The 24,927-nt window shown below is 41.2% G+C and overlaps 1 protein-coding gene across 16 annotated transcripts in view; it reads left to right on the top strand.

Moving 5' to 3' along the window:
* The window catches only part of NRXN3 (neurexin 3), a gene marked incomplete at both ends in the record, with an annotated part of 1,628,308 nt that overhangs the window by 717,334 nt on the left and 886,047 nt on the right, over positions 1–24,927 (top strand). For all 16 annotated transcript variants that reach the window (XM_082647291.1, XM_082647290.1, XM_082647293.1 and 13 more), the window contains one exon: positions 18,432–18,551. In XM_082647291.1, coding sequence (XP_082503417.1) covers positions 18,432–18,551 — 120 coding nt within the window. The remainder of the gene's footprint in view (positions 1–18,431; positions 18,552–24,927) is intronic.

The raw sequence follows: 24,927 nt of genomic DNA, 5'->3' as shown, positions 1-24,927 counted from the left end.
CTGTAGTCTGTCTGTTCTGGTCTTCATCTAATCCACTCCACTCTCTTCTTAATATTATTATTCAATTCCCCAAAGGTTCTCAGTTGTTTACAGAATAATGCCAGTTCCGTAGCATTATACATCATCTGTTGTCTTTCCTACCTTAACTCTCACTTCGTAAGTCATGTTCCCTCTGCTCCCCAATGCACACAAACACAAATGCCCTCCCTACTTTGTCTGGCCTCCAGCAGTCCTATTTTACCTCCAGGGACCTCTGCTGGATGGGGTACAGCACAGAAATAAGCACATGGGCTCTAGACCTAGAGCAGCTGCTGACAGACTACAGGCTGCAAGTCAAATATGCCCCACCACCTCTTTTCACAGAAGGTGAGCTTTTATTAGAACAAAGGAATGGACTATGTTCACACTCAAAGATGCCAGACGAAAAAGAATATTGTGCGGTTCCATTTATATAAATCTAGAAAATGCAAACAAACCTATGGTGACAATTTAGACCTTTGGTTGCCTAGAGAGGGGCCTGAGGAAGGGGTAACAAGCTGGTACAAGGAAACTTTTGGGCGTGGTGGATATGGTCCTTATCTTGATTGTGGTAATGATTTCGTAGGTCTATTCATATGTCAAAACTTATCAAATTGATCACCTTAAATATGTGTGGTTTATTATATGTCAATTATACCTCACTCTAAAAGAAAACATTCCTGGGAACATTCCCATCAGGCGTTTCCATAGTCTCAACTTCGGTTACCCTGAAGAGTTGCTCGTGTCTTCATAGAGAGGCCACTGAAGTGATTTCCCAGAGTCCTGGGCCCAAACTCTGTTACTAGTTCTAAGGATTTGGGCATGTCACTTAACCTTTTTGTGCCTTTGAACCCTCGTCAAAGATAAAATAGGACTGGACTTGATCACCTTCAAGTCACCTTCTGGATTTCTGGAGTTCTCTCATCTCGATTTTACAGATTGGTTCCACGGGTATTTTGGCGGTACCTATACTTAAGTAGTGTGTTAACGGCGTGTACCTGCGCTTCCATTGTTGTCAGTGATGCCTTGGCTGTTAAACATGCTTCTTTCTTATGCACTTCATCCCTCTTTGAAACTGCAGGGGCTCATCTGGTACAATATTCCTTTATAGTAGCAGAGAAATTGGGCTTCTCGGTTTCCTTGTTTGGGTAAATTACCCATCTGAATTGCACATCGTATCATTTAGCCTCGCAAACTCATCTTCTCCTTTTCACAATTTAACAAAAATTGGATGTTTTTAGTTAGGTTGGAAAACCATAATTTTAAAAAAGAAATGCAAGAAAAAATGAGAAATAGAAGGATGTTCTATGAGACTATGATAGACTTTAAAATGGAAGATATCACTGGGAAATTTTCCACCTCTGAGGCACTTGTAAATGATACTGGCTTCACACAGTGGCCTTGAAGTTGAGTTCACTGTGAGAGGAATTTGTAAGCTTCTTAAGACATCCCAAAGCTCATGGCTGAACAGTGTTCCCCAGGGAGGAGAATTTGCTGGAGTTCCTCAAAGCCTAAGTGCTTAAATCTAAATGACCCAATGCTAGCCTTGGTTATCTCTAGAAAAGTTTCCTTAGCAACATAACATCAGTGTTAGGATGCTTAAAGGAATACATTTTTAGCATTGGGATAAACCAGAGACTGAAGAAATAAGAGTACAACAGTCACATTTAGACAAGCTGGACACATTCGTTGTGCTATCTCGTATGTTTTTTACCATAGCCCCTTGATGGAAACGATTGTTCTTACCAGTTTCCAACTCTAAGACATTAAGCCTCAGAGACATTTAGGTGTGTGTCCAAGGTCACACAGCTAGTACTTATGGAGCAGGAATTTGGGAAGCCAAGTCTGGCTAGCTTGAAATCCAACGTTCTTTGCCATGCCCTCTGGCTCACCACTCATTGCGAGGCATTTGAATTATCGTTTGGCCATTTCCTTCACCTGGTGTTTTTAGTGTGCTGGTTTCAGTTTCTTCGGGGTATCTTGCCGGCCTGCAGGAGAGATTCTGGAACTGTGTTGTAATCGTGGTGGGCCGTTAACTCTGCAAGCTCTCCTGACACCATCTGTGTACCAGGAAGGGTGCATAACCTTGGGTGATGTGGAGGAATCTCAGCCTTTATTTGACATTAATCATTGTTTCTTTTTTTCTTCTTCTAAGTGGTTTTTGTATGGACTTCGTGGTGTTTTAGGAGTTGAGTTTATTTTGGTTTAACAGTAAAGATTTGGGGTCTTCCGGACATTTTCTTCTGTGCTGTGGGACTAGAGCCTCTAGTTCTCATCTAACCCTTGCTTTGTGAAATCTGAGTTGCGTTTCATTGGCTGGCAAAGGGATTCAGGAATTGGTCTCTACCTCCAGCCTCACCCCTCTTCTAGGCTTCACTCTTGAAGGGCCAGAGTGATTTTTCTAAAACTGTAATCTGATCGTATCAGTCCCTGTGGCATGTGGGAAATCGTCTTCACACTCCAAGTATACTCAGGCAGGCTGCCCTAAGGGTCATGGCACAGAAATGCTCATAGACCAAATTAAGATGTGTAATCACATGGTTCATTAAATCACTTAAAGTGCACAGCAAAAAGCAAGGGGAAAACGATCAGGCAGATGGTCACACTTAGGACAGTAAGCAGGATGGTAAGGCTGCTCTACCTGGATCCTTGGTCCCACAGTGTTCATATAGTTTGTTCCCTCTCTGCTGTATCAGCCTTTCCTGCTGATGGGTGGTTACAAGGACCAGAGTTGAGCTTAAGATAGGGATTACAGCAGCTGGAAGGCAGCTGGGGTCATCACACGCTTGCCCTACTGGAGACACAAGAGCAAATAGATCTGGCCACTATAGCTATAGCTCACCAGTTAGCCTGACGACCACATATATGTTTTATCTGTGTGTCTCAAGTGGAGAAATAATGGGGCCATAATGAATGTCACTAATGAGTTGACCAATTTAGGGGTGATAGCTGTCAGTCAGACAAGGTCTGAGCTTTATAAATATATATGGTTTACTAGGTACTTGCATCCCTTTCTATGGGCAAGTACCTCTCTGGTCCATCCATTTTATCTTTGTTTAAAATACATATGCTCTCTTTATTTTCTCTTTGTTTAACAGGTGTCAGAGGTTACCATTTGCTCTCTATACTAAATACATTCTATAAGTTTTATTAGCCCTTTGCTTTTATTGTAATCTATCGGAAAATTGAATAATCCTAAATAATACAGCAGACACACATTGCAGCCTAGTTAAGATATTTTAAGAGGTCTTTTTGGTCTAGAAAGTAAAATAAAAAAATTTTATTTCATGTTATTGCATAAAGGTCCTTACAGTCTACTACTCTTTAGACTCATCTCCTACCTCTCATTAAAGTGCCCTCCACTTCCCTACCACATAGAACACCACATACTCCCTGAACTTGCCAACCTCTTGCAGGTCTGCCTATGTGCAGAATGTTCTTCAATCTCTGGTCTACCTGGAGCACTAGTTCCTGTCCATCCTTTACGCAGCATAAGCATTGCTTTCTCTAAGAAGTCTTACTTGACTTCTCTCTTACTTGACTTACTCTCTAAGCTGTCTTCTTAACTCCAAACCCAGACCAAAAGGCAAACACGTGTGCACACACATACCCCCTCCCTCTCACTGTGCTCCTAAAGTGGAGTATAAGAAGCTCATGCTACTATGAGAGCACTGAAAACATCGTATTACATTTTTTACACTACTCTGTCCTCCATGAGACTCTGAGTAAGTTTTATTCAGGGATTTTTTTTTTTTTTTTCGCGGTATGCGGGCCTCTCACTGTTGTGGCCTCTCCCGTTGCGGAGCACAGGCTCCAGACGCGCAGGCTCAGCGGCCATGGCTCACGGACTCAGCCGCTCCGCGGCATGTGGGATCTTCCCGGACCAGGGCACGAACCCGTGTCCCCTGCATCGGCAGGCGGACCCCCAACCACTGTGCCACCAGGGAAGCCCTATTCAGGGATTTTTAATATATTTCTCCTTTTATCTCCAGCCACTAGCCAAAGCCCTGCATATTAAAAATGAGTGGTATTTGCCAAGTTATTGAGTTAATGAATATTTAATAAGAAAGAAATGAATGTTACTGTGCAACCATCGGGGGGATATTTGTTCTTGAAGTGAGGAGGATTTTTACACTTGTCATTTTAAAATTCAGTCCTTATGGGACTTTCTTTCCCTTCATTTCTTCCTTTGAATGTTTTATCCAAAGCACTTTTTATTCCTGTTACTTGATTTTTAAAAATCACTTAAATATGTTTTTATAAATGAATAATAACAACAAGTAGCACTAATCTATTGGACACCTGCTGTGTGCGAACCTGTATAGTAGAACTTGTCTTTCCACCGGTCCCAAGGGAACTGGATCAAATCACAGCACTGTATGAATCGTAGCTAGGATTATGAGGCAGTTGGAGTGTAAGTTACTTCAAACAGGATAATTACATGTAATAGCACATAACCACTTTCTCCCCTATTTCCACGTTAGAGCATGTTGATTGATTCACTATTTGAATGTCAGTGTCCATAAGCTGCATTTATGTACATTCATATAAGTGCGTGTTGAGTAATGACCACATCTCAGCCTTGGATGAGAACTTAAAAAAGGTTGGCACAGTCTCTGGCCACATGGAGTTTGCAGCCACCCACTGACCTCAAAATCATTGGGAAATAGAAAGGTTATTGAGACCAGAGTGACCCACCTCAAATCCAACTGGAGGGGACACTCTTGAGTTCCCACAAATATTAACACATGTCCTAGTCAATGTAAATTCACTGAATAATCAAATACCCCAATATGCAAATGTCCCTCCCCCAGAAGCATGATCTAAGGCCCACCGGCATTTACCTTTTCCCATCCGTGTCCCTCCTTGGGATTCTCCTGCTGCCTCACCCACCTACTCACCCTCATTCTTGCGCAGGCTGAGAATCAGTTCAAAGAAGCATTTCTGGTTCTCCTACCAGGGTGCATCCCCCAACCTCCACTACTACTCCTGCAGGGCAGCATTGGTCATTACACGTGGTCCACCTTCCACTCACAGTCATCATCCACCCAGAAGGCAGTTTAGTATAAGAATGAAGGCTTGACACTCAGATAAACCTGGCTTTGGATCTGCTTATTAGCTGTTCCTTAATTTTCATCATCTGTAACATGGGATCACAATGCTTACTTCACAGTACTGTGAGAATTAAATATTAAGCCCCAATACAAAGTATAGCAGTTATTTCATGCCCCATCATCCGTACAACTCTCGTGCAGCCCTTCACCCTAGCAACCCTATGCCGTCTCTGGGACTGTCTAATCACCCTCTGAAATGGACAGGGACCCTATTTCAGTGCTTTGTATTCTAACAGACCCACTATTAGCAAAAGGGGTGTAGAAAGGATGCATCGTTTAGTGTTAGAAAATCGGAAAGAGCTTGCTTTTTGGTCAGAGAGTAGTACAGAGAACTGCGAGGCTGTGTTCTAGCTACAGGGGACCAATGTTGGTCCAATGTTGACCAAGGAAAAGGTCATCTGGGTAGACAGTGTGATTAGGAGCTGATAGGGTGTGTGTAGCTCTGGAGCTAGTGCATAGGTTGGTCTAGGAAGAGTCACCCCAGTAGGACAGAGCTCCTTCCTCCAGGCATGGGACCACCATGTACCCTGCAAAGCTCTCTCCCAAGTCCCTCCTAGTTCCTCTCCTCAGAACACCCTTTCCTCCTCCCTCACCAGCTAGCCTGTCACCAGCCTCCAACAGCCTTGTGACTGATTCATCCCAGCTCTCCCTGTGACCTTCAGCAGCCCTGTCTCTGGCTCTTCCTGTCTTTGTATTGAGCCTCTGTCCCCAGCCATGGGAGCCACAACTAGTAAATGAGACCTGGAGAATCTCTGGTACCCATATGGCAGATGTGAAAGGTTGGGAAAAAAAGGGATTCATAAGCACACTGAATTATGCATTTGAAATGATTTTTTCAAGTGAAGTTGGTTCTCCAGAATTTTCCAAATATATAAGAATGGGGGGAGAACTCCTAGTAATGGATTAAAAGAAACAAAAATCAGTATCTTGAGAGGATATCTTTAAAACGTCTCTTTGCCAAACACTTGTTGATAAGGGTATACAGTATTATAAGAAAATGATCAATAGCTCTAAATGCTCTATAAGCAATATTATTTTAATAGCCACTGAAATTTATCTCAAGCACTAACGTACTGGCTAATAAAAATAATTGGCTCAGGAAAAAGTTGAGGTGTCTGAATAAAGCACTGCCGTTGGAGTCACAGAGATACATGTCTGAACCTGGTTTCTGCCACTTTCAACCTAAATGACCTTATTCATGGTGCTTAAACTCTCTGAGCCTCAGTTGTTTTCCGTGTAAAATAGGATGAGAAATTCAAATTTCAGGCAGTATTAGATAACTATGCTTATGAGAGGTAAGTGGGATATAGAAAATTGTGTGCTTGGTCCATACTAGGTAGCCTGTAAACAGCAAGTGTTTTTGGTTCTTCTTCAACCAATAATGGAGACGGAGGAAGGGAGGAGGGGGAGAGGGAGAAAGAGAGGGGGAAGGAGAGGAGGAGGGAGAAAGAGGAGAAACTTTCATGAAATCCATCGCTTTGCTTGCAGGTGTCATGTTCCAAGTTGATTCTGTGATGGGACGGCGTTGCATTAACCATGTCTCCCATCATACGATACTGTTCAAATTTCAGTTTGCTGTGGGCTTCTACTTCAGGCCTTGAATGTGGGTTTCATAATAACATACATGGTAGGGAGAAAGATATTTACGCCATCGCTAAGATAGGTAATGTTCCCTTAGCGTGTAGTAGGCACTAGTCACTATGAAATGTTTTACACATAATACCTTGATTCATCCTCACAAAACCTTGTGAGGTAGTTACTATCCTTTACAGATTAAAAAAAATAGAGTTATAGTGAGTTTAAGGAATTTGGTGGGGAGGGCTTTGGTGTGGCAATGTTTTAGTTAGGTTCTGAGAGTGCCTAGGGTTAAGCTGATGAAATAACCAGGTGCAAGGTGGTGCAGTTGGTGTGTTATATTTGCTGTGAGAAGTGAGGTTATAACAACTTATGCTGGGGCCAGATCCCCAAGGACTCTGTATGCCTTCACTGTACCTAGACATTTAGTGGCCTTTGGGGATTTTAAGTAGGAACTGGCATGAAGAAATTTCTGTTGAAGGATAGTAGTTCTGACCAGAGTGTGAAAGGTTGATAGATAGGTATTGCTAAAGTTGCCCCCTTAAAGGGGGAACAGAGGGAGACCAGAACTCGGGCAGCAGGGGTGGGAGGTAATGGAGAGAATAGACTCAGGCAGTACCTGGGAGATAGAACTGCCTGGCTTGGCTATGATTTGGGTGCAGAAGGTGAGGTAAAGGAGAGTCCAGGATGACTGCTAGCTTAATGGCCTGCAGAACTGGGTGGTGATGTCCTTAAGAGGTCATTCCTCTTTACCAAAGGAAAGAAGGGGTTGGGAAAATAAGGTATGTCTAGGAGATAACCTGGGAAAAAAATGAAATAGGAAAACAGAGTTGAGGAGAGAAATAAAGTTTGGCAAAAGACAAGCAAAATGTCTGGAGTCCCGGAATCTGAATTCTTAACATTATCCACAGATGCTTCTTACCACATTTAAAATGTGAGATCCACTGGCCTAAATTATTTCCTAACAGCGCTGGAGAATCTGAAAGTTAAAATGACAGGACCGTTCCATGCATTTAAATGGCATCCCCCTGGGTGAGATGTACCTCTTGTCATCCTGTATAGATCACAAACAGAGGAGTATATTTTATTAAAGTGGAAAAACCCAGATAATTTCCAAAAACTACATGCTTCTAAACATTTTTGTTTGTTCTGTGTTCTGGCAGCATTTTAGAAATAAAAAAATCTTAAGAGTTTTATTTTTCCAGAAGAGATATTTGCCTCTGAGCAATTTGACAAACATTGAGATTTCTCTTAATCTGTTTCTTTCCTCTGTCATTTTCTCTGTATGTTTCTCTCTTGTCCCATTTTATTTTGCCTCCTTTTTCTTCTCTGCCTTTCTTTGTCTTCTGTCCACCCAGAAATTAAAGTTGTTTCCATTGTATGCATTGATTTAATAGTTTTGTATTTTTTTCCTCGAGGGCATGTGTAGAATGTTTCACTGTGAGAATTCATCCTTAGCCATCCTTAGTTCTCCCCTTGGCTAATAGAGGCTGTATAGTGTAGTCCTTAAGGGCAAATGGAACCAGGCTGCCATATTCAAATCCCAGCAGTGGTTACTTATGTGGCCCTGGAGAACTGACTGAAATTTTTTCTGCCTTGGTTTCCTCAAGTTCAAGTGTGGAAATTGATGGATCAGCTCTGCTCAGTTATACTTCAGCCAAAAACACCTCCCTGCATCATCCTGGCTCTGTCCATCATGGCTCTGCTACAGCTCAGCTTCACGTCCTCTTCGTTTCTGGACCCTGGCTGAAGAAGCAGCCCTAATGTGTCACATCTTGGATTTGTGGCAAAGGGAAAAGAGAGCTTATGATGTGATGTGATGGCTCATAAACCTTCTGAGCGGCCCAAGACACTTCTCATGTTTCTTTGGTTATAAAGCAAGCCACACGAAATGTCTGACTTAATGAGACAGGAAATATAATCCTCCAGAGAGGATGGACCTATTTAGGAAAAGGCTGATAGGAAGGGGCAGCAAATATTGTCAACAATACAATCAACCACAACAACTTTATGTGATTAATGTATTAATTCATTAGTAAAACACTTAGACTGGTGTCCAGTGACCAGTGTCCGGTAAGTAAAATATACATATTAGCTATTATTAACAGAGTCTAATACAAGTAGAAGAAGAAGAAGAAATTTATTCATTCAGTCTTCAACTTTGAGGATCCACTGTGCATGCCAAAGATAGTACTATTTAGAGTTGAGAATATAGAAATGAAGGTCTTGGTCTCTGGCTTATATGATCTGTATGGTCCTGCATGAACACATGTGAAGAGAAAAGGGTAGTTAATGACTCAGATTTCTTGATAGACTAAGCACCCGACCACCAGGGTACCCAGGGCAAACCTCTATACCCATTCCTCCCACACAATTGGTTTTTATTTGTTCAACTGCTCCAGTAGGCTCTGAACTCCTTGGTTACAGTGAATGTGTCTTTTTCATCTTTGCACCCCCAGAAACTTCCACAATGCTTTATAGCACGTAGTGAACCTCTCAATTAAACTTATCATCCTTTATACATCCTGGAAGTGGGGTGGTGATTTCACTCTCTCCAATGGTAACAATTCCTTTTGTTTGATGCCCCCAGTTGGGTCAGGAATTCAGGGTACATGGATAAAGCACTCAGCAGTCTGAAGTTCATGTCCATACCATACCCAAAGCATTGCACAAAGGTGCAAAGACAGCCCAAGGAAATTAGTCATGTTTGCCAGGGTAGCCACTTTGCACGTCTGACCCAAGGCCATGCTTGCTGCATGAGGAGTCTGTTGCATTTACATTACTTAAGGGGAGACAAATACATCTGAATTAAAATACTCGATCTATTTTTGTTAATGCTCTTGTTTTAATTCTTTTTCCTCTCTGTGCTTGTCTTGCAAGTTTTATTTTGGTGAGTACCATAAAGAGATGATATTTCTAGTGAGATGGGGAGCTGTCATTTCTCATGTTTTCAAACCTACATACACATTATTTTAGGGGGGAAAAGGATCATCATCTCAGTGAACTGGGACCAGAGTAGAGTGATCTCTCTGCTAATGCAACCTCCTGGATCCCCCAGTTGCACAAACCAGATGTTAAAAGGATAAGAGGGTCCACCCAGTTGATAGGACCATTCTGTGTGGCAGTTGCCCGTGTCCACAGTGGGTGATCAGCTAATGTCATCCATCTCATAAGCCAGTAGACCTTGTAATTATCATTCCAAGGAGATAGGCTGGAAATATCATTCCTTTCCTATTCTTACCTTAGATTTATTACTTTCTGTTGTGGGAAGGAGGTGCTGCAGACAGGGGATTGATATGGAAATGCCATTTCAGAGAACTCTTTGTTTTGGGGATACTTTTTAAAACCCAGTGACTATATCTTTATATTTAAAATAAAGTCCACCACCTGGGATGTGGTAATTATTAAAAACTTAAAGCCTGGAGGGACTGTGGGTATGGAGACCACATGTCTTAACTTTTATCTTGAACAGACCTAAGCTAATTAGGAATGATGGTGACCTCACCTTCTCAAAAGCCCTCCATGGTCCTTACGGGTCCTCATGGGTCCTCACAGCAGAGAGCCCGGGGATGGTCCTCAGAGACCTGTGCTACTTTCTCACAACCTCAAGCATTTGGTCACTATTTGCTAATTTACAACCATAGCCCCCAAGTCTGCCCTCAGTGCTGATAGCAGACCACTGTCCCCTGTCTTCCCTGGACTTCAGAGACTTCAGGCAGCTAGAGGTTAATGGAAAGAGCCCTATCCGTGGAGTCAGGAGGCCTGGATTCTTGATTTAATAACGTCATAATATAATAGCCTTGTGACCTTGGGAAAGTCACCTAACCTCTCTGGAGCTCATCATGTAAGTGGTATCACCCACCTCACAGGGTGGTTGTACCATCTTAAGTTACTAGGGAGGAAGGGATCAAGTGCTACATGTTTCATCGTAGTCTGCGTTCCCTTGGGAGCAGAGTCTGAGACAAGGACTTGGGTCAGGTGGTTTATTTGGGAGGGATCCCAAAAGTAGGAATGAAGGAGCAGAGATAACGAGCATGAAGGAAGAAACACCAATGCAAGCGTCCATAGTCAAGGATTCTGCCGTGAGCCACATGGAAGTGGGGCAGATGGAGGGTGTTGTGATGAGCACCTCCAAGAACTGTCTGCCTGAGAGACAGGCGACTGGGACATTTATCCATGAGCTCCATCCCCCTTGTTTGCCAGCCCCACTACCCCACTTTGCTGCTCTTGTGTGCAGATAAGGAAGACTTCAGAGAAGGCTGAGAAGACCTGAGAGCTGGCCCTGCTTGAGGCGGGGACTGTCAGAGTGTGTGTGAGACGGTGTGTAGCAGTAACTGCCCGCTGCCTCTGTGGCTGAGATCTGAGGTTGGCTCAGGACGTGATGTGGGACACCAAAAGTGTCGCTTGCTGGTGCACCAAAATACAGTGGCATATTTACCCTTCACTTACATTTCCAGTGTAAACTTTTAACTTATTTTGGTTTTATTAGTAGGTCCTATATGCTGGGACTAGATCCTAGCCTTGGAAATTGAAAAAGCAAAGCAAACTCAGGTCCTACTTTTCATTAAACCCTCAAATTAGATTTCCGGTTTCATATTAGGCAGTGTTCTGATTTTCTCCATGTCCTTTACCTGGGCTCACCTCAATCCTCCTCAAATACCTGGACTGAGACGACCCGGGAGTGTAACCTTGATGGAGTTGTGAGAACAAATGAGGCTCAGTGGAGAGATTTTGCAGACGGACTGACTGGGGGTTGAGTCCTATAGCTGTGTGACCTTGACCTTGTGGTGCTGTGCCCTGCCTCTTTATTGTAAAGTTGGGTAAACTGTATCAGCCTCATATTATGAACCTAAATAAGATCGTGTATGAATGTACTTGGTACCTCCTTCATCCCCATGTGAGTTTCCCAGAAAGATGCATTGTCTTTTGGCTGGGGGGGGGGGGGCGGAATATATATATATATATACACACACACATATATATATATATATGTTTAAAAGGAAAGGTAGTGTCTTTATTTATATCTGCTGCCTGGTGTCTTTTAGCTTCAGATTTGTCTAATTCACTAATTCACAAAATGCAATGTTCAGGTCTCTTATGCTCCTTTCCCTTCCTCCTCTTCCTCTACCTTCAACAGATTTACTCTGTTATTTATTTGTTCATTCAATTTTACGTATTCACTTCTTAATTCAACTAAGTGTATTTATTTCTGTACTGAATATCTTCCTGAATTGGTCCAATTCATTATATTGCTAAAATAATTTGTAACTCTCTTCAGCTCCCCTTCCATTTCTTCTCCCTCCCTCAACCTGTCTACTAATTTGTTATTTAATTCATTCAATTCTATTTATTCACTCACTAGTTTTTTTTTTTTTTTTTTCTAGTACGTTGAACACCTCCTTGGTGTAAGATACTCTGCTTAGCTGTTGGGGATTACAAAAGCAGCATGTTTTTTCTTAAAGGAAGGACGGGAGAAAGGAAAGGAGAAAAGAAGGAAGGGAAGAAGAGGGGAGACAGGGAGACAGACAGAGAGACAAAGTCAGAGAAAGAAAGATAACATTAACCCAGCAACCTTGTGTCAAGGTTGCAAGCAGTGAACTCTGATTCACACTTCTCTTCAGTAGGAAGCTTGCAGGAGATGATAACAAGTGTGACTGATGCTAGGTAGGAAAGACACAAGTAACAGAGGTAAGCTCCCCTGGCTAATAGGATCAATCAATCATGTCTTGCTTCTTCTGGAATCGTTCTTATCTTGGTTGAAGGTGCCTTCGTCACCCAGGCTCCCAGACCAAATCTGGGAGTCATCATCGATTCTTCTCTTTCTCTCTCCCACTTCCAACCCACCTCCCAAACCAGTCTCCAAGTGCTGTCGACCCCACCTCTGAAATACATCACAGACCTCACCACTTCTGTTTCTACTGCTACCTCCCTAGTCCAGGTCCCATTTCCTGCCTTTAACAGCCTTTTAGTACATCTCCTCGTCTCCGTTGTTTGTCTCTTCTGGGCCAGTGCATCCGTAGCATCCAGAGTGAGTTTTCAAACTTAAATTTGGTCCTGTGATCCCCTTGCTGAAAACTTCCCAGTGGCCTCCTGCTGCACTTAGAGCAGCATTCAGGTTCTAGGGCCTCTAGATCTGGCTTCTGTCTACGCTGCCATCTTCTCTCCTGTCACAGCCCCTCTGCAGACATGAGGGACTTCTTTCCGCTCCTTCTCAGATGTACCATCTCACTTAATAGCTCTCCGTCCAACCTGGTACAGGGCCAGAAGAGAGATGTCACCTCAGAGAGGCCTTTCTGGAACATTCTGTGATGTAGCCAATCCTCTATTCCCACTCCCCACCCCAATTACTTCTCATCGTAGTACCCTGTTGTATTTTCTTCATAGAACCCAACCTATCTGAAATGATCTCATGTTCTTCAATTTGCATTTTATCCTTCATTGCCCCCCCACCCCAAACTAGCCTGTGAGCTCTGTAAAGGGCGGGCACCTGGTCTGTCTTGTTCGCCTCTTCATCCTTCACGCCTAGAATGGTGCCTGCACCCAAGCCGATGCTCCTTTACCGTTTGTTAAATATGTGAGTAAACGCTGTGATATGTGGTTGGTGTTAGTAACAGGACTCTGTCAGAACCTGGAAGGGCAGAGTAGAGAATGAGCCACAGGGAAAGGGATGGCAGCCCAGAGACGAACATGTTGCATGTGGCAGGCCTGGTGGGACGTGGACCTCTTCAAGCCCAATACATATCGCTGGTGTCTTCAGTGGGTTTTAACTAGACGCAGGCCTCCAGGAGGGTGTATGGGCTCAAGCTGAATGATTGGCTCACTTGTCTTTCTCACATACTTCACTGGGAGACTTCTTAATACAAGGCTTCCAGAGAGCCTCCTCTGCTTTTTGCATCTATTGTAGGAGAGATGACAGCTCTTCCTGAGTCCTGAAGGGTCCAGTAAAAAATGAAATGATCTATTTGAAATATTTCACCAAACAGGCTCTATAAGTAAATATGATTTAATTTTTTTTCAAAGAAAATGAATGCTTTTGACAAAAATAAGTTTTATCAAAACAAAACACTCCTCACTCTCTGTTGGGTTGTCAGCCCAAAGAAAACAAGCAGAACATGAAATTTTGGGGGACAAATAAAATGCTTTTCTCCTACTTCCCTGCCACCCTCCTTATTCTTTAGTCCCATTCTTTTCCTCCTTACCCCTGCTTTAGTTGCTGAATCTATTCTCTCTGGAGAGGAAGACTCATAAAATATATGGTGCTATATATAGGCTTAGTAAAATGTTTGTCACAGCTCAGCTTGCCCGACCTAAGGTGCTGGTGGAAGTAAGGTAAGTTTTCTCTTTTTAAATATTTTTGGTGTTCTTTAAACCTAACACGGTCCATCATTTTGTGTATTTATTTGCCATGTCATTTAGATGTATAATCACATGCATTTCACTATACCTCTCTAAAGGAGTGAATTTCATCTTTTTTAATGCATTGTAGGAATTTTGATTCATGTGAAACCATAGTTCCAAGAGAAATCAAGTTTTCCATTTTCCCTTTTCCCTTCCTGCACAAATAGGAAGATGTTCAGTGATTATGGTGCAGGTGTTGCTTCCTTAGTCCCTCCTACCCCTCCCGCCAAAGTTTCTAAATGGTACCCACCCACTTTTAGAAATAGCACTTTGTGGAACATGGAAGGAATTTCTACTCCCTGCATATGAGCAAAACCATCTGGTTTAGTTGGTTTGGGCAGGTCTTAGAAATATATTGACAGATTATTGAAATACGAGATATTTGGGTATCTTGTAGTTTTGCCGGTTATATTGCTCCTGGGGGGAATAACAAATTCAGGCATTGTGAACAGTCTGTTTAAGAAAAAATACACAACTAAATAGCTTCAAAATAATTAAAATCCAAAGTCCACCTTGTGAAGGTGGGTGCCTTTAGTAGTGCTCAAATGTAGATTTTTCCCACATACTTCCTTTCCCTATCTGCCGAAAGAGGGAACACTCTGCTCATATCTGAGTGTCATCTTCCTCCAAGCAATCAGCAATGATTTCTCTCTCAAAGGGTACTTTTCTCCTAATTTTTCATTTTGATCTTATTCTTAGCTCCAGCTTCCATGGGGTTACTGTAGGAGAGGTCAAGAAAACAGTCTAGTTTGTGTCCTTCTTCCATGATTCTCATTCTCTATCCCCTGTTCATCAGAGGATCTTCTGTGAGACCAGCCTTAACTAAAAAAGATGATACTGCATGAGTTTGCAGTGAGGCTGTGTTGAATGGGCATTTGTGTGGTGTTACCCAGAGGATTCATTGAAGGCTCTCTGTTCTACAATAGCAAATGATTCAATGCTCCACTGCTACAGACTGCTGCATCCCGGAAATCTTCATCTGCAAGTTTGCTTCTTTACTACAGTCATGGGTGTCATTACCTGGGAAATTCAACTACAGGGTGTCAGACAACTTATTAGTTTTCTGTATTTAGATCAAAATTAAGAATCTAAGCAGCCTAACGGGAATCAAAGGATTGTTTTGTGATCAATCTTGATTACTTAAACTATAAAAGAAGGAAACATGCATCTAATACATGCGTCCAATATGTATCCAATTGCAGATCATAATTCTCCTAGCTACTAAAAAGAAAAAGGACGGTGCTGGATAATTGATAGCCTTGATAATATTTTTTTAAGTTCTCACCAGTTCCCTTTTAAATCTCAACTTACAAAATGATTTCCTCCTTCTTACCTGGACCATCCTTTACTTAACAGCAAAGAACTCTTCACATTCATTGTTTTACTGATGCTTTGTGCTTGAATCTTCCAGAGGAGTTGTTCCAAACTGAATCCTCTTATTTCTAAAACCTATCCCTCTGTATGTTTCAACTTTCAGCTTGTGTCTGCATCTTGCATCACTTATCAATCCATTTTTATGCTTAGGCTACAGATTAGATTTGCCCTTCCCCTCTATCTGTGAACGTTTCCAGCTGAGTTTAAACCACATTTTCCTTCTAGTAGGACAAATTGACCTTTTCGCTTGATTAAAGATAAATGCCATTGACTCTCCACTTTTGGAGGCTGAGAGTTTTCCAGAAGCTCACTGAGATTTCTCTATTTATTGCTTGAAAATAAATATCAAACAATACTCATTTCCCTGCCGTTTTATGGAGATGAGTGTGAATCTTTTTTCTACTCTTAGAGTCATGAGGATTAGTGGGTGGGAGGTCAAGTGCGATCAAGCAGTAGGGTATGAGAGGTTTCAGTTCTTTTTTTCACATTTTTGGTCACAGACCATCACATCCTAAAGTTTTAGAGTCAAATTTCCAGTCTGACCATAGTGGACATTTCAAGGAGCCCAGAAGTACCTGCAGAATATCAGCAGCATTTACCACACCTGGGCTGAGGCAAGGCTTGTTTTTCCATCTCTGTGGCTGATACGCCACTAATGTAACAATGTCCTAAAACGGATTGTGTTTGTGTTAGTATTTTTCCCTCTTATCTGTTCCCAATCCTAAAAATTAAGCGATGTGTGAAAATTGTCTAAAGAACAGATGCCACCTATAAGAGCTCTTGAAATAGCCTATGTTTGTAGCAGTTCTGCCTCCGTAGCCAATATTTTCTACATCTTTCTTTACTTTCTTCTTTCTTATTGAAGCATTTGCATGTAGAATAAAGAGGATAAAAACATTAAAAAACAAAGGCAGATTTGTTTCTTCTGAGAACATCTGTTCTTGCTTCAAAATACCCACAAGATGTGGGTCCATTTTCTCCCAGTGTCCACACAGTGTGCTGCTGTTGTTATCACTCATAGACCTGAATTTAATGAGATGAGGAGCAGTGCTATCTAATCAGTTGAAATGTAGGGAAAAGCCTGTTACAGTGTATACATTTTAGATAATATGAAAGACAGGAATGCCCACAAAGAGAAGCTAAGATTGTGTATTACATCTTTTGTTGTAGAATTATTTTTTTCATTGGTCTCACGGCATCATTACTCAGTTCTGGGTGTATTTGGTCCATTCTAAGTTTCTTCACAGAATTCTCAGGATTTTTGTAACTATGGATTGCATGTGGGGTATAGGTACATTCTGAAAAATATTAAACACAAATTACCTGCTGAATACATTGTGATTGAAAGAAATCTTTCCACTTTGAAAGACTGTTTATTTTTCAAGAAGGAAATTTCCCCAAACTTCAGCTACTGTCATAACTCTTATAACCAACACTTAATAGAAATACTAATTACTGAAAATTAAAGAATCCAATTTAAAATGACTTAGCTTAAAAGATCTCTACTCAAATGATACTCTTTTTTCTTTTCTCCCCTAAACGATATATAATATCTTCAGTCTTGGAGGTAGAGGATTGGGGAGAGTGGTTAAGGAAAGATATATAATAAAAGTTTCAAAATTACTTAGATAAGAGTATACTGACCTTATTTGATGGTTTCCAAAGAAGTAAAGACATAGGTAGACATCAGTTATTCAACAAGCACTCGTTAAAGCACCTACTATGTACCTGGCCCTGTTGGAGCCAAGTGTGTAGTCTTCTGAAATATTTAAGATGCATACCATCCTTGGAGATGTATTGCCCAGTTACCTGTTTCATCTTTTTGTTTTTGCAAGTTGTTTCCAGAAGTAAGGCTTTACATATATTGACTGACTAATGTAGGAAGATTTAAGCAGTATCCTTCTGCATGCGATCAGCTATCTATGTAGAGAGAGCAAACTTGTTCTAAGTTTTCTGGTTCTATGCAATCTTTTTTGTCTTTTCAACTTAAATCTCAGTTCAATGGCGAGTGAAACATAGTATTCCACTCCCCCTCATTACTAACTGAAATGTTTCAATGCCTCAGTGTTCGTCTTGCCAACTTCTGTCCCTAAATACCCTAAGTCCTTGCTGCATCTGATTCTTCCTAGGGTTCACTTGAACACCATCTTGAGTATCTTGATCTTTTGAGGCAACTTGGTTTATTCCTTTATTTAGTGGCACGTTTTACTGAATATTCTTTTGACCTAAACAGGTTCAATTTTGGAATTTTGCATTATTTCATATTTTAAGTCTTTGGATCTTTTTGGAAGATGATGAACAATGAATAAGCCCTGGGGCCCATCATATTCCCTTCAGGAGCATTATTTATAATGGGGTTTAAGCCTTGACATTATTATTATGGTAACGGTTACTGTCGTGATTTCTGTGGTCACTGAATTCTGGTAAGACTGTGGGTTAATGGAAATGTCAAGTTAAAAGCATAGCTCTTTTCCCATCGAATTGGTGGATACTCTCCAAAAGCCAGACTGGTGTATTATGCCTGAGTGACCAAATGATTCTAAAGGAATGTATGATGAATTTCCTATATCTTCAAGAAATGCATCTGAAGTCTAAGACTTTAGGAAACAAAATGACAGCTGACTACTGTTTCCTGTAAACGTTGGCTTATTGCCATTGGCATATATATGTTGGCTATATGGTGGCTTATTGCCATTGGCATTTTAAGTATCTTGCACCTTTAGATAAAGGAGGGCACTTATTTGTTATTGTCCATTATGATTCAGTTGAGATTTTGCCCTGGGGACTGCATGGAGGACCCTGTTGGATCAGTGGAACTCAGATGGGCTCTGGAGGGATACGATTCCTTGAATGCTACTGGGTCATGTGCACCAGTGTGGCTTTGACAACGCTGATGCCGTGAACACTACTTTTAGAATTGATTCTAACTTTGGCACTTACCACTGCCCTTAGGCAAAGGACCAGAGACCCTGTATGCGGGGCAGAAGCTCAATGACAACGAATGGCACACCGTTCGGGTGGTGCGGAGAGGAAAAAGCCTTAAGTTAACCGTGGACGATGATGTGGCCGAGGGTGAGTACAGCTGGAGTGAATTTGTCTCTCTTTGCTCTCAGACTCCTCTTGGTCATTCAGTGAGCAAAGTGTTGTGTTTGGAAACCTTGTATTTTGCTAAACAGAAGTCACATGTCTTGTTCTCTGGTAAGACTAAGGCTCAGGTAAGACTAAGAAGATCTTCCTCTATATTTTCATAATCCCTTTTCATTGATCTGTATTACAGGACTTACCCCTATGGTGGTTACATATTGATGGGGCTCTCTCCTTAGGCATAGAGTATGTGTCTGGAGAACACACGTAGAGTTCTACAGATCCTTCTATTATTCAGTTACTCAAAAACCGCTTATCAGTCATCCTTCAAAGTGCCAGTCCTTCCCTTTTGAATGAGTCTCTCTCCAGTAGAGGGAGACGGATAAACCAGAAATTCAGAACATTATAGGTACAAGTAAGTACCGAAGTGAGTGCATGATACTTAGAAGGTGCTGAATAATTATTCATTTATTTAATACTTTATTTAATCATTATTAATTGAGTACCTACTCTGTACTAAGCACTGCTTTAGAAGGCACTGGGAATGTGGTGGTGGACAATTAGGCAAGTCCTTGGTCTGGTGGAATTTACATTCTAGGAGGGCAAGGAATAAGTGAATGAATCCATACAGATGTAAAGGAACATTCAGACCCTCACACAAGCAATAAGTATTTCTTGACAGCCTGTTATATTTCAGGAATGTGCTAGGGATTGTAGAAGATAAAAAGGGAAGAACAAAATTACCTGTTTCCTTCAACAATGAACCAATTTTGTAGATGAGATAGGACTCGGGAATTTGAAAATAAGACAAGGAATATATAATGAGATTCTAATTTGGGTGGGTAAGGTTATAATTGTCAATCGGAAGGTAATTTTCTCAATTATCAGTTTGGGCTGGAGAAATCTGGGGTGGTTTAGGGAGGTAGATCTTTGGGCAGAATTTGATGGATAATTTAATAAGATCTAGGGCAGAAGAGAGAAGGCATCTGTCAGTGCATCTTACATGCTGCATTCTAAAATTTTTACTCCAGTATTTGAGAGCCGTACATATCTGTTATGCAGACTTCTTGTCCATGTGGGAAGGGAAAACATGGGGCAGGATGGGGTATCACGCAGAACGCTGTTGGTGTCAGGACACCTGGACCCTGATGCTGATTCTCTGCAGGATGTTGGGAAAGTCACTTACCATTTCTGGACCTGTCAAATGAAGTCAGTGGCCTAAGCCATGTCTACAGTTTCTTCTGTGAATAAGACAGGTTAGAGTGAGGAGCCTTCGGGTTTCACAGTCATTGTCACTAAAATGCTTTACACCTTGAAATTCTACTGTTGCTAAGACTATTTTCAGAATAAAGTTTCTGCAATTTTGGGTTCTGTAATTTAATTTTATAATCATGAGCCTGAGCTTCTGTTCTCCTGGAGTCAGGAATTATAGTGAGCCGTGTATGTGTTTGTGCAGGTGAGAGTGTGTTTGTGTGTATGGGTGTGCGTGAGTCAAGAAGGAGAGTCTGGGAGGAGCGAGAACAGCTCACATATAGCCAGTGCCCAGCTGGCATTAGGTGCTGGGTTAGCCTTGTACACATATTGACTCCTGTAATCTTCTGGAGCGCACCATTGCCTCGCAGCTTAAGTGTTCTTATTGTCATTTTACGTAAGGGCGACACGAACTTAGAGGGAGTTGTGTGCGCAAGCTCTAAATTCATGTCTGTGTGATTTGACCAAGTCAAGCTGCTTGTCAGACTTCCCAGTTCATCCTAAGAAAATGATGTGTCTTACACTATAGGTAAAATACAGTGGAATGGATTGGGGTGAGGTGAGGAATACATTTCGGTAGGTACACAACAGTACCCAACCCCTTCCCTCCTAAAGAGAAGACAGACAACTACAGTGATTAGCCAGCACCCTCCAGTTGTACATAGACATAACTTAGTAGTGGGAGATAACAGTTGCTGTTCTCTATGCCTGAAGGGTAACTTAGATTTATGTAATGAAAATAAGCAGAATGATTGTAAGCTTTAGAACCCACAGCCAACCTGAATTAATTCTTCAAGAAATCCGCATGAGAGAATGCAGAGAGCAGCCTGCAAAGGCAGCAGTGATAACATGTCACGTCCCTGGGTGCCTGCTCTGGGTTTAGCCCAGTAAAGCCAACAGTGCTATTTGCAGCGTGTTTTCATAAACAGCCACTAGATGGCGACCTCACCCTGCTCTTTCCAGACAGCAAGTTCCTTTTCTTTCCATAGGGAAATTATATACCATTAAATCTATAGTCATAAAGAACTGCAGGACTGAGGGTACAGGAATGTGTAATGCCTCCCTCAGTCATTATTCTTTTTTAGAAGCTTTACAGTAAAGGTAATTATAGGTGTGCTTTCTCTTACCACTAATAATTAAAAGGCAGGATTAAACCATGGATGCCCAAGTCATCCAGTAATTTGATATTTGAAATGAATGAAGCTGTTTCATACTCTGCCTTACCCCCTACTTTGCTGCTGATGGAAAAAAAAGCAGCCATAAGGATAAAGAAACTTGGGAGAAGAAAAGAGCTATTTTGCTTATGAGCCACAACCTTGGATTGCTTCTTACACTGATAAGCGAATTTTAATTTTAGCTCACAGAAGTCATAAAATCAGGCAATGAAACTAAAAACCACATAGTCCTCAGGTTATTAAGTAGTGTCTTATTGGCTTATTTAGTAATGCCTTTCATGCTGTTTAAAGTCGCCCAGGAGGTCAGATTTTCAGCTAGTTTGTAGAAATGATGCAAAGAATAGGTCAGATGTATAAGAAATCTAGAGCAAGGAAAGAAATAGTCCTCGGCCCGGCAGTTTTCATTTATTGTAATATAACGTGTTCCTGGAAAAATATTAAGTTCAGTTGACAGCTAAGGATTGATTGGTTGAGCTGGATTTCTATGATTAAAAGTAAATTAAAAGAATACCTCCCTTGGGTTAGCTCCTCAGCATTAGGGCCTGACACTGCAGGGACCACCCGCGCCACCTAGAACTTCTTGCTGGTACAGAAATTCACCTCTCTTCTGACTCCTCTGGTCCATGTTGACTTTTTCCTTTCCTTCCCTCGTCCTATATAGCATGTACAGCGTCAAGCTGTAAAAATCATTTTCCAAGAAAAAACTTGTTTCTCACGTTAATTAAAAAAAAAAAAAGGGATGAGATCAATTTGGAAAATGTTAGGTTAAACAAAATGAAGTGGAATTCTTAGTTGAAAGACCTATTAGGAGCCTTTAATATGCTAATATACGTTGCTCATCATCAATAATTACATATGCAGTGTTTGCCCAATTTATTTGGCACCAGAACTTCTTTTAAATTACTAAAGTATGTTACAGTATGTACTTTTGAAAAATGTTGATATCGAGGAGAGAAGGGTGTGAGAGTGGTAGAGCTGGAGGACTGTGGGCAAAACGTGCATCCTTTACTAAGGCTTTGTAAGTCTTTAAGTCTTCTTAACTTCTCTCCCCATGTCTGTGAGCCAAGGGAGGTCAAGTTGCCTCCTCTTAGCCTCTCCCGGTGTCTTTGCTGAGCTCTCAGTGTTGGCCTGCTCTTAGTGGTGACTCCAAAGCAGATGTCTCAAGTACAGCCTCCTTCCGCAGATGTGAGGGATGCTTGCTGTGCCTGGGCTCCTTTGCCAAACCCTGTTGGGCATAGAGAAGAGGCAAGACGTGGTCCCTACTTAAAAAGAGCTTGTGTTCTGGTAAAAGGGAGAAAGCAATAAATGAAGTCACCAGGAAATTCTTAACACACTTCAGAGAAAGGAAAAAAAATGAAAGCTGCATAATTAGTTATAGTTAACAGGCACTGTTCTAAGTACTTTATATGTACTGATACATTTAACCCTGATAATTTCCTCTTGACTTCACAGGGAAACTGAGGCACAGAAAAGTTATGAACCCAGGCAGTGAAGCCTCAGAGCCTACATGCTCATCCACTATATGCTAATGCCTTGTGGGGGAAGTTACAGCTTGAACTTGGCCAAAATTTTGAGTGGGTTTATGTTCTCAACAAACTTCAATACTCTGAGTCAGGCTGGTCTGTAAACTGCTTGCTGGCCATCAGTGAACTGTGGAAGTGAATGTGTGAATAGGAGTCAAGGCAGCATGGCTGCTCTGGGGAAGGGGCTGGATACATTACCCATGAGTTAGATGGAATGACACTGTAATACTTGGCCACTGAAAAGGAGTGTGAACTCATCTCAGTTTCTGCATGGAAATTTCACCAGTTAAATTCCACCTACAGCTTTTCTTGGGCAATAATGCAAGGAATGAGTCAAGCTTTTTCTCCAGAAACAGTGTAGTGTACAAGATAAGAAATGGGCTTTGGACTGAAACATGCCTGTGTTCAATTTGGGGGTCTACCATTTATTACCTGTATGAACTTTGATAGAAGTTTAACCTCTCTAAGCAAAGCGTCCTCAGCTCTAAAGCAAGACAATGGTGCCTCTCTACAGTTTTATTGTGATAGTGACATTTGATGGTGGTTATAAAGTGCCTAGCATGATGCCTGGCATACGGGGACTATTCAGTAGTCTTGGTTTTTGCTTGTTACGTTTCTCCCAAGTTACTTGTCTCTCCTCCAAAGTTTGAAAGCAGCTGCTGGGAAGTATGCATACATTCTCCCCTTAAGTGGAAGTTTTAATTTAAGACAGCATTCAAAAGAGATGAGTGAGGTGAATCAGTCACATGTATACACATATCCACTCTTTTTTAGATTTCCTTCCCATTTAGGTCACCACCAAGCATTGAGTAGAGATTCCTGTGCTATAGAGTAGGTTCTCATTAGTTATCTATTTTATACATAGTAGTGTATATATGTCGGTCCCAATAAGAAACTAACACAACACTGTAAAGCAACTATACTCCAATAAAAATTAATAAAAAAATAAAACAGAATTATAAAGGGACGTCTCCTACAAATAAATAAATTGATTGATTGATTCATTCATTCATTCTTTGGGAAGCAACAACAAAAAGCAGATTGGTAACACCTGCCTGAGAAACCTAAGAATATTATAGAGAATAATACAACTAAATTGATGGTGTTATTATAACTTTAACATTACACACTACACCATAATAAAGATTATTTTATTGAAATGACTAAAAGAAGAAGAGATGAGTGAAAAGGTTCCCGGTTATTGATTTTGCTTAGGTGATACACAGATTTAAAAAGGCACAGGTTTCAAACTTCAGCAATCTCTTCAGTGCATTTTCCAGGTGCAGCAGCATACATCTTTTTTGGCATCTCTGTCTGCAGGCAAGTGAGTTCCTTTAGCACATAGTGAAGCTAGTTCATTTTCTAATTTGGCCCCTTTCTAATTTGGTCACCTTCTTCACTCCCCTGCCTGCCCCCCTAACCCCACCAACTTCAAGTTGAAGCTCTCTGAGTTATCCTGAATTTTAAATCAGTCTGCATCCCTGGGCTAAATTCTCAAATTTCATTGTTAGCTTCCCTTCTCTTACTTGTCCAAGCGTTTCTTCAAGCTCTTCTTGAAAAGCTCAGTCAACACTCTACATGATTTTCTTGCTTTATGAAATTTATGTTCTAATGAGCAGAATTTCCTAACCCCTCAATTCTAGGGGCCGGTTTATCTATAAACTTATCTATTTTTCTCTAAAAGATCCCAATTAACTTTAAAGTTGTCTCTTCGAATTTTTTTTTGAACTCCAGTCTTCACCAGGGATCACCCCTTTATCACTTTTTAGTTCTCATCACTGATCTTTTTTATTTTTAACGCTAAAATAAGAATGAGTAGGACTGCCGGCATCATCATAGTTAAGTTCCTGTGTCCTTATCGAGACTGGCTGTGGTTTCCCCTCCCCATCAGACTCCAGCCCCAGCTTTCAGCCTCCAGCCCTGGTATGAACAGCTGTAGCCAAATTGACATAGGGTATTTGTTTCAGTCACTTCATTGTTTTTAGATCATGTGAATTTTATGCTAGTTTGCATTTTCATGACCAGTCCAATTTTTAATACTAAGTAATTTTATACAGTGATTCTTTCTTCTAGTTATTCAATTGTTAGCAGATTTATGTTATATTTTGATTTTTTGTTGTTAGTTTTATATGTAAGTTAATCAACATCATTATTTTATTTTTGCTTATATTAAGAGAACAATTTGTCATTAGCTGTCAGAACACCACATAGAAGCTCATAAAATGTAAATTTGATTTTTGTGCTTATGAGCGATTCTTTGAATTAGGTCTGTGTATGCTCCCAAAGGGATGAAGTTAATCTTGAATGTCCAAGGGTGTGATCTGGTTGAAGCTCCCAGATACTGCAGTTTAAGGACCCAAGAAAATACGATCCCCTCCCCTCCTTTAATTTTTGCCACCTGAGTTCTATACCAAT

The sequence above is a fragment of the Grampus griseus genome (genome assembly GCF_964374135.1).
Source record: "Grampus griseus genome assembly, chromosome: 2".
Lineage (NCBI taxonomy): Eukaryota > Metazoa > Chordata > Mammalia > Artiodactyla > Delphinidae > Grampus > Grampus griseus.
The sequence above is the reverse complement of the archived record's forward strand: the minus strand, read 5'-3'. Positions and strand labels throughout refer to the sequence as shown.